General features: G+C 42.7%; 1 protein-coding gene across 1 annotated transcript; it reads left to right on the forward strand.

Annotated features, from left to right (window-relative positions):
* The first annotated feature begins 2,304 nt into the window (after nucleotides 1–2,304).
* LOC147195136 (uncharacterized) lies at nucleotides 2,305–16,564 on the forward strand. The gene is made up of 49 exons (XM_086129451.1): nucleotides 2,305–2,382; nucleotides 2,475–2,519; nucleotides 2,610–2,672; nucleotides 2,943–2,996; nucleotides 3,865–3,891; nucleotides 4,351–4,419; nucleotides 4,510–4,572; nucleotides 4,653–4,688; nucleotides 4,757–4,798; nucleotides 5,032–5,109; nucleotides 5,272–5,325; nucleotides 5,620–5,685; nucleotides 6,213–6,257; nucleotides 6,321–6,374; nucleotides 6,476–6,523; nucleotides 7,335–7,419; nucleotides 7,502–7,537; nucleotides 7,749–7,919; nucleotides 8,383–8,472; nucleotides 8,668–8,751; nucleotides 9,167–9,237; nucleotides 9,353–9,541; nucleotides 9,649–9,811; nucleotides 9,891–9,980; nucleotides 10,066–10,173; nucleotides 10,275–10,369; nucleotides 10,468–10,618; nucleotides 10,701–10,811; nucleotides 10,949–11,113; nucleotides 11,221–11,307; nucleotides 11,520–11,660; nucleotides 11,743–11,841; nucleotides 11,921–12,013; nucleotides 12,124–12,263; nucleotides 12,347–12,473; nucleotides 12,566–12,646; nucleotides 12,745–12,843; nucleotides 13,191–13,238; nucleotides 13,452–13,634; nucleotides 13,712–13,842; nucleotides 13,956–14,028; nucleotides 14,093–14,167; nucleotides 14,243–14,368; nucleotides 14,467–14,562; nucleotides 15,213–15,422; nucleotides 15,512–15,689; nucleotides 15,907–16,021; nucleotides 16,109–16,278; nucleotides 16,358–16,564. The coding sequence occupies exons 1-49, from the start codon at nucleotides 2,305–2,307 to the stop codon at nucleotides 16,434–16,436; spliced, it is 4,782 nt and encodes a 1,593-aa protein (XP_085985577.1). The 3' UTR covers nucleotides 16,437–16,564.
* Nucleotides 16,565–18,230: the final 1,666 nt, after the last annotated feature.

Here is an 18,230-nt window from a genome sequence, read left to right on the forward strand (position 1 = left end):
TCTTTGGGGGCAAAGGACAGAATGTTGAATTAAACAAAAGAGTCATCTGAACCAGCGCTTCCCAGCACGGGTGACAAACTCAGGCCCCGGGTGCCAGATCCGACCCATGGCATCATTTTTACGAGTGTAAATGAACGGGCACAGTCAGGTTGCAATAGCCAATCAGATCACGAGTCTGCGCACCGGGGCCAGCTAGAAGGGCTTACGTGCGCGTTCGGTGATTGGATTAGCGCCTGCTAGAGGGCGCTATCACTGCATTTTAACCCAAAACGGCCGAAGAAGAAGACGTTGATCTGGTTGCTGAACTACTTTCCACACAATTTTCAAGACGGACCTTCCACGAAAAGCCGGATATTGTGAGAAGAGGTCGTCCAACTCCTGCGCTAGCTAGCCTGTCCCAGCAAGGAAAAGGGGTTGTCCGTCATTTTCAGACGAGCAATTATAAACGGTACCCGTGGCTCACAGCCTCTGAGAAACGCTGCAAATTGTACTGCTGGGAATGCCTATTGCTTGCAACGGACCGATTTGGTGTTTGGAGCCACACTGGATTTACCTATTTAAGTTGTTTTACCAAGGCAACAAGGAAAACTTACAAACTACGGTGCGTTTAAAAACGTTTGGGAACACTCGCGTAGATGTGCAGCTCAGTGAACAGGCACTACAATGGTGAGTAAATGAATTGTATTTTACATTTCTTCCTGTCATTTTATTTCGTTAGTATTAAATTAATGGTAACGAAATAAAATGACAAAGATACAAAAATGTATCAAATAAATCTGCTCACCTGCAATTTATAATGGCGCATTGTAGTCACCTTCGTGCACTAAAATTCGTTCAATCTCAGCTGCTCAACATCGTCAGTTATTTGCTGTTGTGTAGCCGATTCTCAAAATGCAAATGATCTGCTTACTTTATTTTCAAAGAATAGTTTGTTTTGCTATTGTTTGGTTGGTGTTTTATATGAAACTGCGACATTGCGCAATTTATTGGACAGACTTGTTTAAGATCACACAGCGTAATTTGGGTGGCATTTTATTTAGTATTTTTAAATCATCTTTTTATTTTTGACAATATCTATAAATTTAGTTTCCTGCTCTTAATTGTGAATGCATACTTGATGGTTTTAAATGCTCCTGAAATTAAGTGCTGCTTGACGAGCCTATACTGTATTGTGTTAATGTATGTGACGTCACTGAAGGCCTAAGGTTGAAATGCACGGCCCGCCACTGAGTCAATCAGACGCATTGATCACTATTATGAGAATATTGGGCTTGCAGACGAAGGTGTGACACTTGTCTGTACAATGTCTTTCAGTGTGCGTGCAGAGGAAGGTCACCGTGTCACTGTGCAGGGGTCAAAGGCAACAGGGTGAGTGAAGTATCTCGTGTACGTTTTTAGTATGGGTTGTAAGTCACTGATGTGGAGTAGCATTAGGCATGCACAGGCAGTGTTTTTTCATCAAGTCTCACTTTTTTTTATACGTCTCCTCATGTTTAGCTTAATGCAACACACACACACACACGAACAGGAATTTGTTTCTCAGCATTCTTTTTTTCATACCTTATCAAGAGCGACCAGATGGAGTAATACATACAGTCCAAACGAAAATTCTGTGGTCTAGAGCCCTTTAGACTCACATTTTAAGAACCACAGCAGACAGTGAGACTAGAATCTGGACAGAATGAAAAGAAGAATCATCTAAACCCAACCGCTCCCAGAGCTCGTCCTGGAATCTGACAAAAAGATATTATTGAAAAAAAATTACAATAATAATTAAGAGATTTTACTTTATTGAAATAGTGGCTTCTCAATGTATCCTAATTCTTCTTGCTTTTGATCTTGTCATGAAAGTCCAGATGGATTATCGTACACATCTGAACAGCACTTGCTGTTTTCACATAACAGCATCTATGAGTTAATGAAACCAAAATGTCAAAATAGAAATGATGTCCTGAGTCGTAGCTGCTTATTATTTTGCATTATTTTTAACCTTGTCCTGACAGACCAGTTTATTTTTTTCTCGAAAAGCTCTCATTTGGATCCATTTTCTATTGCGCTTGTCCTCATTACAAGCGTTGGACAAAAGGCAGGGTTGCACACTGATCTGGAAAAAACATTTGAGACCTCAAAATATCATCCGCAGGGCGACAGGGGTTCTACGGGAGGCATCGGTTCTCCAGGACCAGAAGGCCGGAAAGGCAGCACCGGTCATGCTGGGCCAAGCGGACCAAAGGTACACATCAGCCTCATTTCAATCCTACCAAAATAACACCATATCTACTGTAACTGTTTGTTAAGACCAGCATGGGAATCATAATTGTGTTCTGTATTTGGCAGGGCGACACCGGGCCTGACGGTCCTGTAGGCCTTGCAGGAGATCCGGTAACAAAATACAACACAGCCAACTGTCTGTTTATTGGACATCTAAAGATATAATAAGACACAATACTGTATGTTTGTGGTGTGTGTTACAGGGTCCCGAAGGCAAAGAGGGATTTGCAGGCTCGCATGGTTTGCCGGTACACTTTGACTCTTGTTTATTTACCTCATGCGTTGCTGTGTTTGTCCCCTGATTGATTGTGTGTTTATGCGTGTGTCTTCATTCACAGGGCATTCCGGGTCTGCAGGGCCCACCTGGGCCACCAGGGGCTCCGGGATGCAATGGAACAGATGTGAGAAAAGGGTTCTTGCTCACATCGTTTCTGTGAAATGAAAAATGAAACTAAAAATTGTTGACATTATTATTATTTGTAGGCTGTCCACTTCTTTGCCTTTCTATGACTCCTCCAGTCTCTCTCTGTCTGTGTTCAAAGTCAACAAACTTACATTTCAGGCAGTGGAACGATTATCCAAGTGACAAATGTGCCTTGGGGGAGGTTTTGAAATGCTCTCGTAAGAACCGCAGTGTCGCTAAAAAGGATTTGAAAATATTTTTGTTTTAGGGAGAAGATGGATTACCTGGTCCTCATGGTGCCCCTGGACTTGATGGACTGTCTGTAAGATGTGATTTATACAGTAATGATACCTCTGAAGTCGAACAAATTCCATATTTTTTTCAACATTTTTTCCCCCCCATCAAAAGTGATACAAACATGTTTCAAAGCGTACAACATATTGAGAGTGACAGCAATACATGAGACAATATGCACAAACATTGTTTACAGTTCACCGATCTATTTGTGCTTCCAGTTAAAATTATTTATTTCCCCAAATTTTATCTTATCATCCCACAACATGCATCAATAATCATGCCCAAAGCTATTGTTTATGAAAATGAATCAATACCCGTCGGTTTCTGTTGATGTAAAAAGTAACATTGCAGAGGATTTAACATTCAAATTAGGCTGACCTTGAAGTACTGTTGCCCTAATTCCTGCTTTCAGTCCTCTTCCAAATTCACATCGTCCAAAACTTTAGTGTGGCGTCATCTTGTGGCCAAAAATGGTATACCCAAAACTCTACACGGGCCACAACAAAATAGCGTTATAACTCGCGATATTCGATACCACTTTTTTTCAGACCGACACCAGTAGAATTATTCGTTCTGAACACCTTCCGATTCCGGCAGTACCGATATAACGAGTATGTTTGATACATCATATTTCCATTAGCACAATGACAGATAATTCACAAAAACCCTCTGACTTTCTGACACACACGATGATTTGCCGAAGTGCCAAACGACCACAGTGTACCACCAACCACTAGCAGAGAGGACTCATTTCATGTCAAATTCTGAATTGTCCGACTTCAGAGGGTATTTTGAGTTTTTCAAGACACGTTTGTCTTAGGTCCTAAGACTTAGGATAACCATTAAAGTATGTATTTAATATTGAAACTTGACTCCCAATGTTTGATTTACAGGGTCCTCCAGGGCTTGCTGGACCAAAGGTAATAAAATGCATGCTAAACACCTTTTATACAAGTGTTTACCTAGGAAAAGTGTAAAAGTGCCCAGGACTGCCCTTTTGGAAGTTTGTTGGCAGGATCCTCCCTAATGTGTTAAAAAAAAAAAAAAGATGATGAAAATTCTAATAACATGACACGGCACTATCAGGTGAGACTCCCTCGAGCTCATTTTGGAACACATTCAAGTGGGACCAATAACTTGCTTCAATATTAGCTTTGAAATTTGCTACTACGACTGTAGCTAAATCGCCCCTTCAATCACACCTGGAGGAAGACATGAACTGTAAAAAAATAAAATAAAATCTGTACTTTCAGACAACTGCTGCCACTGTCACACAGTCCATACCATGTGTGTGTGTGTCATGTTTATTTGTTTTGCATATGTTCAATAAAGACATTAACAAAAAAAACCTTCAAACAACTTTTTGGGCCCCTCTGTAGGGTCAGTCTGCAGTATCAGTCGGTGTAACTCTGGGACCACCAGGACTTCCTGGGAGAAAAGGAGAACTGGTAAATGTTTTCCTTGTACAAGGGTATTGAAATTGCAACAATTTGAGGTTCTCTTCTCTGAACGGATGTATGTTGGGATGAATGTCTTAGGGAGAGCCAGGTTTCCAAGGAAAACCTGGACCCAAGGGAAAATCAGGACTACGTGGCCCTGAAGTGAGTAAAATGCTTGCGTCGAGCTCAATTAAAACATCATGTGTTCCAAATGTAATCAGATTTTTTTGTTTTCGTACCAGGGGCTTCCAGGCCCTGCAGGGATTCCGGGATCGAAGGTAATATTGCATATTTTTACCCCACAAAATTGTATGGGTGAATACTGAGGTCTTTTGTTTTGTTTTAGGGTCAAGGAGGCATAGGTATCCCAGGACCAGCTGGGCCAAAGGTAGTTTATGATTATTATATTATAAATGTGGATTTTTGCTGGTCATGGTCCCTATCCCCGTTTTTCAAGGTGTGGTTTTAGTTGTAATATCACAATTCACCACTAAATGGCGCCATCTGGAATGTCGCATTACAAGCAACACCATTAACCTTTACAACGTGATTATTTTTTTTTTAATAAAATCTAATTGGTTGGATTCGCCAATAAGAAGTAATATTTGTCCATTTATTCAGGGGATACAAGGCCCTCCAGGCCCACCTGGATCACCAGGTCGGATTCGGCAGTACCTCACCGAGAGTCTTGTGTTAAAGGTGAGTGAGTAAAAGTCAATGTACATGTCACAGTAGACATGAGTAGCCTGCACATATTTACCGAATGTATTCCTCACATCTTGGTGTAGACCTACAAAGATTATAAGTCATGTTGGCATACCTTTTAAGGGCAATAACTTATTAATTTGATTTGGTTGTCAGGGTGCGAAAGGAGACCAAGGAGATACTGGAGAAAAAGGCTGCAAAGGTCCCCAAGTAAGTTTCCTCAGTAAAATTGACTAATAGATTCTTGGCCTTTTGCATTAGTCTCATAGTCTTAAAAATGTAGTACTGTAGTTCTTGTAGTAGTCGTACTAGTACAGCAGTAGTTTTCGTAGTAGTATGTCTGTACAACATATTTTCATCAAATAAGATATTTTTTTAAAAGCTTTCTTTCGGTTTAAATGTCACAATTGTGTTCATTTGTTTTTCGGGGTTGACAAAATAGTCCTTTATATTTATTATAGTATGTTATGTTCAGAATTTTTGTGCATGAAATTTTCTCTCCAGGGAGAACCCGGAGACGGCTACTTCACAAAAGGAGCAAAGGGGGACAGAGGCCAAGTGGGTCCCGAAGTAAGTAACGTGTACAGCATAGCGCATCGCTTTGATTAGTATTTTTTTTTTATGTATTTCTACATGTATTTATTTATTTACTAGGCACATCCGTTAAAAAATGTAGGACAGCAGAGGGCAGTAATGTGCAGCACTAAAATAAATGGGCTACGTAGGTCCTCATTTTAAAGAATGTGTCACATGTCATTAAATGACCAGCGGACAGAAATATTCTCATTGCGAATTTAACGTCTTTGAAGGTCATCACCTTTACAAATGTGAACAAGAATGTGTCCAATGTAATATTGGTGAGGCCATGCACCTCCTCCGTGGCAGACTCGGTGAATAATGCAACAGAGGTCCTCCTCAGTCGTTATTGGGTTTTTGATGACTGGCATGTAATGTGTTCGCACCAAAAAGAACTGTAATGGGAAAATAAATGAATGCATGCCGGCGGCGCCGGAGCGACTGTTCCCTTTCGAGCACACACAAGCTCATGATTGAACGCATGGACCCAATGTCCTCACTGGACTTAATTGTCCTTGCAGGGAAAGATGGGGAAGGATGGCGAACCCGGACAACCAGGATTTATGGTAGGGATACTGTTTGCACATCGTGGTTATATTGAGTTCATTATAACGTATCGTTGTGTTTAGGGAAGGCCTGGGCCGAGAGGTGATCCGGGTTATCCAGGAACAACGGGAGGAACGGTCAGTAATCACTTATTGTCCCTATATAATTGGAGTTTTTTTTTTTTTAATGGGTTGCCATGTTTTATTAAAATCTATGACCCTGTGCGCTGTCTTTTTAGGGTGCAAAGGGGGATCGAGGTCAAACTGGTCCACCTGGGGAAACAAAGGTACCAGTAATTGTATTTTTCTAATTTATGACATTTTTTTTCAAGGAGATATACTATTGCACTGTATTGTCAATTTAAAATAGTTTCCAAGTGTTCTAATAAGAAGTGCGGATGTAAAAAGTCAACACCCCCATGTTCAAAGGGCAAGTTTTTATGATTTTTAAAAAAAATCATATGTATATGTATGTGTGTATAGCATAATGACAAATTCAAAACTTTGCCCACCATTATTGTGACCTATAATCTGAACAACTCAATGAATGAAGTAAAAATAAATCAATGAAACTATAGCAGAAAGTCTTTTAAAAAGTCAGAAAAAGCCTACTAAAACAACTGAACTTTGTTTATGGTTAGTCAAAGGCACTTTAAAACGATGGCAGGTGTATGTGGACTTTTATACAACACAAATCTTCTTACTAATATACTGTAGCTTCTACTTGTCATAGCAAAGCCCAGATCTTTGACAGCAAGGACAATAAAGACAAAAAAAGCATCTTTACTCTGGAAGGCAGCAGTTCATACTCGAACCTGTATATGTGGCACATGGACACATTAGCAATAAAAATACCTCCCACCATGTCAGCAACTTCATAGAGCAATCAAACATGTTCCTCGTTATCAGAAGCTCACACTAATATCTGCATCCATCAAAACTCATTGCAGCTCTGCTTACCTTTTGGCTTTGCCATAACAGCAGGGGTGTCATTATAGTGTTAAAAAGTTCATTTTCAATATGTCCCCGGTTCATCAAGAACTAATGAGACCCATGCGCCTGCGAAAACAATGTGTTTTTGAAATGATTATTATGCAGATTGTGGAACCCATCAATGTCCTGCTGAAAGGATACATTGGGGAGCTAGGCGATCCAGGCCAACCTGGACTTGCTGGACGCCAAGGTGAATGACCACATAGAAATATACGTGCAAAAGGTTAAATTGCTATGAAAACATACAATTTCTATTTCGATTTTTTTTTTAGGCCTTGTAGGATTTCCTGGACCTGACGGGCCGCCAGGTGTTTACCCCAGTCAAGCAAGTTACAATGCAAAAGTATTGGGACACCTAGCTACAGGAAGTGAAAATCTAAGAAAATAGAGTAGCGCCACCTTTTGCGGTCACCCTTAAGTGGTTATTAAAGGGCTGTGTTCCAAAACTTTTGCCCACGTTGTTTGCCCATGTGCGTACCAATACGTTCCTAATCGCCATCCGCTACATTTTCCACACAGGAGATTCATCTGATCTACAAGGGCCACGGGGTCCTGATGGGCCTCAGGGTCCCAAAGGTGATACTGGCGACCCAGGCTTTCATTATCCAGGACCCTCTGGTCCCGACGGCGATCCTGGTGAACAGGGTCCTCCAGGAGATCAAGGCCCACCTGGAGTTCCTGAAGACAAAGGTATGCGAATGCTCAATGTTAATGTCACTACAAAACAAGAACTGTATCAGATTTTTCTTTGAAAACAAATTTGATGAAGTTAACACGATGATTCTAATTGCAATTTGTTGCGGCGAATACATTAGCGCGCTTTGCTTATAATGTTTCACTCCAGCCACTCAACCTGTTTCTCGACAAACCTTCCATCCAGCAAGAGGGTTAAAAAATTGACTTAATTTGATTTTTTTGCTTAACTGTGTGTTTATAGCACTTGTGTGAAACAATTATCGCTAATCTCTCTCTTTAGTACCATCTACTATCAGCAGCAGAGCATTTACCGTACAAGCAGACAGACGTTACTTCCCATAGCATACATTCTAACTGACATGTTGATGCCATTAAAACTTAAAAATGGGAAAGTGTCAATAAGCGGCATTATTGATCATTCTCTCCATGTGTTAATACATCTTGTTGTTGCTTGTAGATAAAACAATATTCAAAGGTCTGCCGGGGATGAAGGGAGTCAGGGGTGTGCCTGGGCCAGTCGGATATGACGGGACGCACGGAATGAAAGGTGGGGAGAAGCATTGTTTGAATCTCTTTTGACCTGAAATTTTCATCTCTTTAATTTCTTTGCTGATGGCCGCTTACTGCTCCGGGCAGTTGATGTGTCAGAAACATTCAAGTTCACAAAAGTCTGATGAAAGATTTGAAATTAATGTCATGTTATGTCATGAAAAAACATTTCAAATTATTCCCATGGCTGCAGGGGAAAAGGGCGGGACCTGCACTGATTGTACAAGAGAAGGAGAACCAGGTCCACCTGGACCACCAGGTCCACAAGGATTTCCAGGTAAAAGTAACTGATTATTGCACATCGTAGTAGCATGAAGTACCAAGGCTCAAAGGTCTTATTGCAAATGCAATTCCTCGCTATCCATTAAGCAATCACGTATTCAAGCGATTGTTATTTTAAAATTATTCTTAACAAGTGCCAATGTTGGAGTTGCCATCACATGGATGGACTCAACTTCCATAACTGTCACTATGCTGCTCTTCTTTAGATTCAAAACTAGTTGATACTGAATCAACAGTACCACTGGGTCTTGTCCTCCATTTTGCCTCAATCAGTTAAAGACTACCAATCAAATTCCTAATAATCAGTTCATCGATCATTCACTTATTACAACCCATCTCCAGCCAGTGTAGAACCTAATCCTACAGTATATGCACCTTTCTCTTCATGGTAATGTGTGTATATTGCTCAGGATTTAATCAAGGACCAGGAGCTAAAGGTGACCCAGGTTTCCCAGGAACTCGGGGCTTCCCTGGAGATCCGGTAAGAAAAATTGGATCTGTATTGCATTTAAGAAAAAAAAGGGGGCCTCCATTTCTGTTTTTTTTTTAATTTTTTTTTTAAAATGTTGCCTCATTATTGCCATTCCTCTGCCAAGGGTCCTATTGGCATACCAGGTGCTCCTGGCTTCCCTGGACAAAAGGGAGACTCATATTCCGATTTCAGAGCAGGAGTAAAGGGGGAGAAAGGAGACACGGGATATACTGGAAGGCCCGGACAGGATGGGCACCCTGGGTCTCCAGGATTGCTCGGTCTCAAAGGTGTCCAAGGCCTTCCAGGGGATTCGGTGAGAACATTTTGTCCTGGAGACCTTATCTTTTTTCTTTTTCTTTAACTATTAACATCCTGCAATTTGAGTCACTTACACAACAAGCTTCTTTATCGACCCTTTAGTTTAGCAGCGATGGAGACAAAGGTTTTCCTGGTCCACCGGGGGATTTGGGCAGGCCAGGACCACAAGGATACCCTGGAGCAGTGGGATATGGGCCTGTTGGATCGACAGGAACTAAGGGGAATTTGGGGGTACCTGGTTTCCCTGGGTTGTCTGGAATTCCAGGTGTATGAACATTTTCATATGAATGCATGAATCTGAAAGACATCATCGTCACATCTCTTCTCTTATGCTACCATGGCAGGCCAGAAAGGAGAACCAGGCACCATTCACGCAAAAGGTTTTCCTGGACCGCCTGGTTTTCAAGGTCAACCAGGATTATCAGGAAGGAAAGGTCATCTAAAATTTGTATGCACTAAGAAATGTGCAGTAGCTGATGAAAGAGTCATTCACTCAGACTAAGACAAACACATTTCCAGGTGTTCCAGGCCTTCCAGGTTTCATAGGCAGCCCAGGCCTCCTCGGACAGAAAGGGGAAAAAGGTGGTGAATTATATCCTGGACAACCAGGGTTCCCAGGAGAGAAAGGTTGTGTATACTGCATGCACCCATATTTGCACATGTAACATAGGCATGAGTAGGGCTGCATCAGTACTGAACTAAAGGTTCTGTATGTGTGTGTTATGTAGGTGACAAGGGGTTGCCAGGTGTCCCTGGTCTCCCAAGTATCGGTCTTCCTGGTCTTCCGGGTCAACATGGCCCTCCTGGTCCTCCAGGAATGAAGGTCAATCACAAAAGCAATTTTAAATCCGAACAGATACTGTAGACTGTGTGAACGCAAGGTGAATTAAGGCTCAATTTCTTTTGGTATATCATGTTCAGGGTGACGGTGGCTATGGACAGCCGGGACGCAAGGGCCAATCGGGCCTTCCGGGAAATGATGGAGCTCAAGGGTCTGGAGGAGATCCTGGAATTTCTGGCTTACCAGGGAACCTGGGATTACCAGGAAATCCAGGGTCACCAGGAGAAAAAGGTTCTAGCAGACCACGTACAAATGAGCTGGAAATCGAAAACAACACAACCTCAATTATCTGCTGCTTCCATGGTACGTTCAGGAAATAAAGGGGAAATTGGACGACCAGGACCTCCGGGTAATAAAGACTCATGTGAGTCTCTTCCTGGATCGGCGGGGTCACCAGGACGAGATGGCGCTCCAGGACTACCAGGTAAGTGTCCTTCTCCAAAAAGACACGATGAACAAATATCCCACAAGTTGCTGTGTTTTTCTTCATTACACAATGACAATACTTTAGTGTTCACCTGATCACCAATGTGTTCAGTCTTTTCACCTCCCTCATCCTAGGACCCGATGGGCCGTTAGGTGAAAAGGGTAACAAAGGATTCCCTGGGTTAGGAAAACCTGGTCGCACAGGCGAGCCTGGTTATCCCGGGCCTACAGTACCAGGTCCCACTGGGGTTACTGGATTAAAAGGAATTAAGGGACAAAACGGGCTACCGGGCCAACCAGGTATGCTAGTTTTTTACATCAACATTGTCAGCTGCGATAAGAATTTCCCCCAGGAGTTCCATCTGCAATACCTACAGATCATTTTTAATCCACTTGGGTTTTCTCAGGAATGAGAGGAGATCCTGGACCAGATGGGTTACCAGGATTCGGACCACAAGGATTACCTGGAGTTATAGGACAACCAGGCCAAATCGGTATACAAATGAACTTGACAAACAGGTCGACCTGGACTCTTCAGGGGACTTGTAAATTAATTGAGGTTATTGATCGTGTCAGACAAATGTTCCCACCGCCGCTGAGTTGAATTGAACCCGTGCTGCTTATATGGAAGTTAACTTTATAGTTTACTGTAAGTGCAGTTTTTCTTCTCAATGGTTATTTAGCTTTTTGGATGAATTGTTTACAGGTGAGCCTGGTCATCATGGAAAAAAAGGTGCCTGGGGTCCTCCAGGAATGACTGGGGACCCAGGACCCAGGGGTCCTCCCGGAGGTCCATCGCCATTGCCTATAGAAGTTTTTAGCCCCCTAGGAGAGCCTGGTCTGGCAGGTGACTTAATTTACCGAGAATTTACTCTATGTATTTGTGCAACATTTGATGTTGTAATTATGTTGGAACTGTATTGTGTCAGGTGACCCTGGACCAGTTGGTCCCTGGGGAGATCCTGGAAGTATTGGAGCAAAAGGATTAAAGGGAAATACTGGAGCACCAGGAAGGCCTGGGAAAAGAGGTGCATATTTTTTTTCATATTCAGTGCACACAAACCTGACTACAATACCATTTTTTTAAATGGTATGTTTTCTGCCCAGGTCCCCCAGGTGACCCAGGTATTCCAGGATTCTTGAAAGGAAGCCCTGGACCTACTGGGATACCAGGAGACCCAGGACACCAAGGCCATACAGGTAAGTATAAATTGTAAATATGACCTCTCATTTAATACCTTATCAGGTACATCTATCTAATAGTAGGTGTACATATGTACTATTGTTAATATAATGTAATGCTCAAATAGGATCAAAAGGATTAAAAGGAGACCAGGGAATCCCTGGAGGTCTTGGCACAAATGGGGCACCAGGTCCAAGGGGTTATAAAGGAGAAAAGGGAGAACCAAACTATTATGGGTATGGCCCACCTGGGCCGATTGGACAAAAGGTGAAAAAAACAAGACACTTGACTTTTTGTCCTGAATCAAAACCATGTGTCAATAAGAAATAATGAATGTTCATTGTCCTCAGGGAGAACCAGGATTAAGCAACACATATATAGTGAAGGGAGAAAAAGGACAGCCTGGTATCGTTGGATCACCGGGTTTGCGAGGATTTAATGGACTCAAAGGAGAACCAGGACCCACTGGACAAAATGGTGGTAACCATTCGCAGTTTAACACGAGGGCCTTGAATCCTTTACTTGCTAACAATGGTCGACCTTATTTTTTTCCAATCCGACTGTTCCAGGTTCGCCTGGATATCAAGGACCAAGAGGTTCAGATGGACCGCAGGGAAGCAAAGGACGGCGAGGACCAAATGGACCACCAGGCAAAGTCCATTGACATGTCTTCAGACTGATGAATGTCACTAAATGAATCTGTATTGCGTTTATATTATTATTAACTTTTGTTTTTCATGGTCTTCAGGTCCCGAAGGCCCACCGGGTGGTTTTGGTCCTCAAGGCCCCAAAGGCAACCAGGGACAGGATGGCATCCCTGGACCACCAGGGGAAAAAGGAGACACAAGTGAGGGACAGGAAATTGTCAGTGTTTATTCCTTAGACAGTGCTGTAATTTTGGAAAATGTTGGTGTGGCACGGCTGGCTCAGTGGTAGAGTGGTCATTTCCCAACCCAGAAGTTGGTTTTATCCCCGGCCATTGTGACCATGTCAAAGTGTCCTTGAGCAAGGTACTTAACCAGCAGTTGCTCCTGATGCTGCGTCATCAGTCGGTAAATGAGGTAACAGTGGGAAGCGCTTTGAGTACCCGAGGTAGAAAAGCACTGTAGAAGTGACAGCTCATTTACCATTATGAAATTGTACTTTCACTCTGTTGCATGTAATTCAAATGTTCCTATTCCCCCTTGTATACAGGGGTGATTGAAGGACCACCTGGTCGTCGCGGTGACCCAGGTCAGCCAGGTGAGTCTTAGACTTCCCAGATATTTCAGTTTTCTTTTTTTTTTTTCTCTCCCACTTCACTCATTCAGAAAATATACCAATGATTTGAAACAGATGGACTGAATGAGATAGTAGGTTGCACTAAACTTTGAAAACTGAGAAAGTTTGACTCGATTAGGTACGTGGGTAAAACCATGAATATTGAATTCAAATACTCTTCTTCCTCTTCTGTAGGTCTTCCTGGGTCTCCTGGTTCACCTGGCCCAAGTAGTCCAGGAATTCCTGGATTAAGGGGAGATAGAGGACTTCCTGGACCAGGCGGGATCTCTGGTCCCAGAGGACAACCAGGAAGAGATGGGATATGTTTCCCCGGGGCAAAAGGAGACCGTGGACTTGATGGAAGTCCGGGTAGGGCAGGTGAGGACAACAATTCTTTCCAAATTAAGTAACTCACGCACACAATAATCATCAAACTCGCCTTTTGTTGGCCGTAGGTTATCCTGGTCCACCTGGACCTCCAGGCCCTCACGGACCTGGAGTGAAAGGGAACAGAGGGGATCCAGGCCCTCCAGGGAGACCAGGTTACAGTGGACCATCAGGAGATCCAGGCATTCCTGGTCCACCTGTGTGTTGACTCCTTGAAATTTGACTGAGGACTGATAGGTTTTCATTCTATTGATTTGTATGGCATTGGAATCTTGTTTTGATCAGTAAGTATTTATTGATTTACTTCCCCAGGCTCCAAGATGTCACCCTGGAAATCCAGGACCAAGGGGTGATTCTGGTCCTCCTGGAAGCAATGGGTACCCTGGTAAGAGTTTCTAACTCTGTATCATTCAAAAAGTGTCAACGGTCCTAACTGACTTTTTTTTTAGGTGACAAGGGAGACCACGGAAACATACCGGGCCCACCTGGTTCACCTGGGTCAAAGGGTTTTCCGGGACGCCCTGGTGAGTACACTATTTGGAATACAAAATTCAGACACCGCATCACCCTTTTCTCTTTGTTTTTGTTTTTTTCTTCAGGCGTCAAAGGTAAACCAGGCTATGGAAGAGTAATATATGAACCAGGACCCCCAGGCTTACCTGGTTCTCCTGGCAATCCCGGACCTCCTGGGAACACTGGACCAGCAGGACCAGCAGGACAATCAGGTCCAAAGTTTAGCTTCTTTATAAACTAAAGTATGCATACTACTGTGTGGCATGCACACTTGGTAAAATATTGTGACCTTAAATATTATTTTTAAAAGGTCCCCCGGGTATCAAAGGAGTCCTAGGTTCCAGCCCACTAGGACCACCTGGATTTACTGGTCACAAGGGAGACAAAGGAGCATCAGGTTTGCCAGGTGTGTTAAGCAGTGTACTTGTGTTTATACATACTGTATTTATCTGACCATAAGGGGCACTTACAATCGTTTAATTTTTGAGAGAATTAAAGTGTGCCTTGTGATCCAGCCCGCTTCATGTATGGATGTTGACTTTTTGGTTTGCCGTCTTTAATTCAAATTTCTTCCTGTTTCCTTTCACCTATTTAATTACTAGCAGGTGTCCGCGTTTTCATGATATTGGAACTAGAACTACTTCCTGCTTCCATGTCTAAGAATGATGGCAAATGTCGCCTGACTAGCCTAATGCTGCGGTTCGATAGAACACAAATTTTGACCCGAACACAATAGTGTGAAACCTTTCAAATAAACGGGATAATTAAAATAATCTATTTAACCGGTGGTCTGTAAAATACGGTAATTTGGTCATGCAGTTGGTGCGTCTTCAAAGACACCACTCAGAGGTTCACTTGTCTGACTTGCGGACGTGTAGCGTGAGTACAGTGACTGAGTGAGTGTGAGTGTTTGTCCCAAATCCAGTCCGGGGAGTCTTCATCCTTTCGCCCAGTTTCAGCCGCTGTAGGCTACAGTTGTCTGTAACCCTGACAGGATAAGCATAATACTTATTGGTGGAGAGTTCAGGAAGTAGTTTTTACCTTTCCCTTTTCCAGGTCTACCAGGCAGCCCTGGAGATCCAGGCAACAAGGGCCAAAGGGGGTTACCAGGTGAAAGTGGATCTGGCCGTGTGACCAGTTTCCTCATAGCACGACACAGTCAGAGTACTCAGGTGCCCAAATGCCCTGAAGGCACCACCCTTATTTACTTCGGCTATTCTTTCCTCTTCATGAATGGAAATGAGCGAGCTCATGGTCAAGACCTTGGTAAGAGAACATTTTAAGCCCCAGAACCTTACCGGTACTTCGATATTCCAATAGATCTTTTTGTTTGAACATTTCCAACTGAATCTCAGGCACTTCAGGAAGCTGTCTACCTCGATTCTCCCCCATGCCCTTCCTCTTCTGCGACACGGAGACAAATTGCCGCTATGCTTCTCGTAACGACTACTCCTACTGGCTGTCCACTGATGCGCCGATGCTTCCTTCCATGGTTGCCATGACAGGGGAGCGACTGTCCTCCCACATCAGCAGGTGGGACTGGAGCTTTTGGTTTGTGCACATATTCAAGCATTGGGAAAACCGCTCGTTGATAATGACTTTAAAGTAGCAATTCTGCCTTTGCAAAACCCTGAACAGGATACCCGGATTAGAAAGTGGATGGATAGTCCATATTTGCGATCATTATTTCCCTGACTTGAAAAAAAAAAAAAAAAAACAATATGCAAAGCTGTCACTATTTTCATCTTAGGTGCTCGGTGTGTGAAACTACCTCGAACGTCATAGCAGTCCACAGTCAGACGACTGTGATACCAGAATGTCCCAGAGGCTGGGATTCTCTCTGGAGTGGCTATTCATTTGTCATGGTAATAAATTAATTCCAAGGGAGTGTTGTCGTATTTGTATTCTCAGTGATCAATGCAATTGTCTCCTTTCGACCCTTAACCAACCAGCAAACAGGTGCTGGCGCTGAAGGCTCTTCCCAGCCGCTGGTGTCTCCCGGCTCATGCCTTGAACATTTTCGTCAAGTGCCATTCATAGAGTGTCATGGCAGAGGGACGTGCAACTACTACCCGGATTCATACAGCTACTGGCTGGCATCCCTCAACCCTGACATGTTCAGGTACATTTGAATGCGGATTAAATTCACATCCGCTTTTACATCCGGTCCCTCATGTATGTCTCTGCTTCTTTTTCTACAGTAAACCCAATCCCCGGACGGTGAAAGGGCCTTCTCGAGAAAGCATCATCGGTCGCTGTCGGGTTTGCCGCAAACAGTAAGAACTTGAGAAATGTGACGGATGTACAGAGATACTTTGGGGCATACTTCACCATGTCTTCATGACAATTTTTGGCATCTTTTGCTGCGAGCAAGCATTGTGGATGTCGACAATAAAGGACAAAATGATTACCAGTCTTTATAAAATACAATAAAATCTTTATTTTCTCCAGTGACACAACCTTGACCAGATGTGTTTAAAGTTTATTTGCATTCACAAGAATAAAGACAACACATACATGGGGTAAAAAATAAAAGTAACTGATTTGCTGAAAACCAAAAAGAGGGCCTCTTCACAAGGCAGTGCCACAAGTTTTTCGACTCATGATTTTTGCTCCCTGTTCTGGGTCTTTCTGTTCTCTTTCTGTTTGTGGGTGACTCTATATCTGATTAGAATATCCCGAGAAACTACAACCAATGTACAGTCAGCTATTCCTGTTACAAGTCTTACTTTATGATTCTTTGAATAAAACATATCTCGGCATTTACCAAGCAGAATGTGATTTTAAATGGCACTGATGCAAATGCGGATGATAATGCTAATGCACGTTAAAATGAATGAAACGTGTAGTGAGTCGATATATCTTACTATTTTGTTTGTTTTTAACCAGACAGTTCCCTTCAAAAAAAAAAAAGTTAAGTATATAATATACAATTACACCTCAAATTATTCATAAAACAAAGCATCAATGAATGGCACAGTCCCAGTAAATAATACGTAGCAGCACCGAAGCTGGCTCAAGAATTGTGATGTCATGGAATTCAGGACTCATTCATTGCACCCACTATAAAAGCGAATGACGTGTTTTTTATTAGGAATTTCTGTGTTGTTCACATCCGAACTTTGAGTCATCCGCATCGTCACTTTAAAAGCTGTTCTTGCAATCACGTCTGCATGTTAAATTGTGCGTGTTTCACTGGAAGCCGATTTTTCCATGAGGACAGCATGGAGGGTATACGTCGCATACTTAAATACTGTAAAATGATTCTGCTTTTTCCTTTCAAGTAACAGAACAAAAAGAAGTGATACCTGGACACACATTGAGTATTGTTGTTCATCACTGGGTGTTTCTGATCTATTTCCCCAGAAATCTATCCACAGAGCAAATCGCACCCCTAAGGAGCAGTTTTTCAAACCGGCTCACCCATAACTGTCACCAGGATCAATCGATAAAATATCTCTCCATAGTTTACACTGAAACCAACAACATGCCCAGAATATAGTTGCCTTTTGGCACACACGTAACCCGTGCAATCGATTGGTGGCAGTCAAAAATAAAAATAACAAAATGTCAGATGTTATATAAGTGTGCACATAACACAGAACAGCTGAAAGAGAACTCTTGAGTGGATTACAAATGTGTGAAAAGCCTTTTCTTACTTTTTGGGAGCAATCTTTTTCTCAATACTACATTTAGAGTCTGAAATTTCAGATAAAAATGCAAATGGGGAGGGAATATGCCTCAGTTGCCCACCAGCCTCAACAGGAGAATCCGTAAAGAAAATGGATGGATTACTTGAGCTCATGGGATGACCCGATTTCCCGGCTGTCTTCACCGCAACATAATTCTGCACCTTGACATGAGGAAGAAGTGGTGTACCAAGCGGATGGATGCTCTGCCACCTTGAATTAAAGCCCAAACCAACACGGGCGAGTGCGCACACTGATCAGCTCCAAAGTGTCTGGCCTTCATAACAGGATTATTCTACTCACCACGTTGCGCTTACTAATTGTTTCGCTAGGTTGCTACATCGTTCTAATCGTGTTAGCATCGACGTCTCCTGAGAGGCGGATA

The sequence above is a fragment of the Hippocampus guttulatus genome, chromosome 14 (assembly GCF_054856545.1).
Source record: "Hippocampus guttulatus isolate MCC_2025c chromosome 14, RoL_Hgut_1.0, whole genome shotgun sequence".
Lineage (NCBI taxonomy): Eukaryota > Metazoa > Chordata > Actinopteri > Syngnathiformes > Syngnathidae > Hippocampus > Hippocampus guttulatus.

What these genes read in the sequence shown, in the direction of transcription:
- LOC147195136 (XM_086129451.1), top strand. Translation starts at nt 2,305, where the DNA reads ATGGGAATCATAATTGTGTTCTGTATTTGGCAGGGCGACACCGGGCCT. An exon ending in AGGGTTCCCAGGAGAGAAAG is followed by an intron (nt 10,174 to 10,274) that starts GTTGTGTATACT and finishes TGTGTTATGTAG; the next exon opens with GTGACAAGGGGTTGCCAGGT. An exon ending in AGGACAACCAGGCCAAATCG is followed by an intron (nt 11,308 to 11,519) that starts GTATACAAATGA and finishes AATTGTTTACAG; the next exon opens with GTGAGCCTGGTCATCATGGA.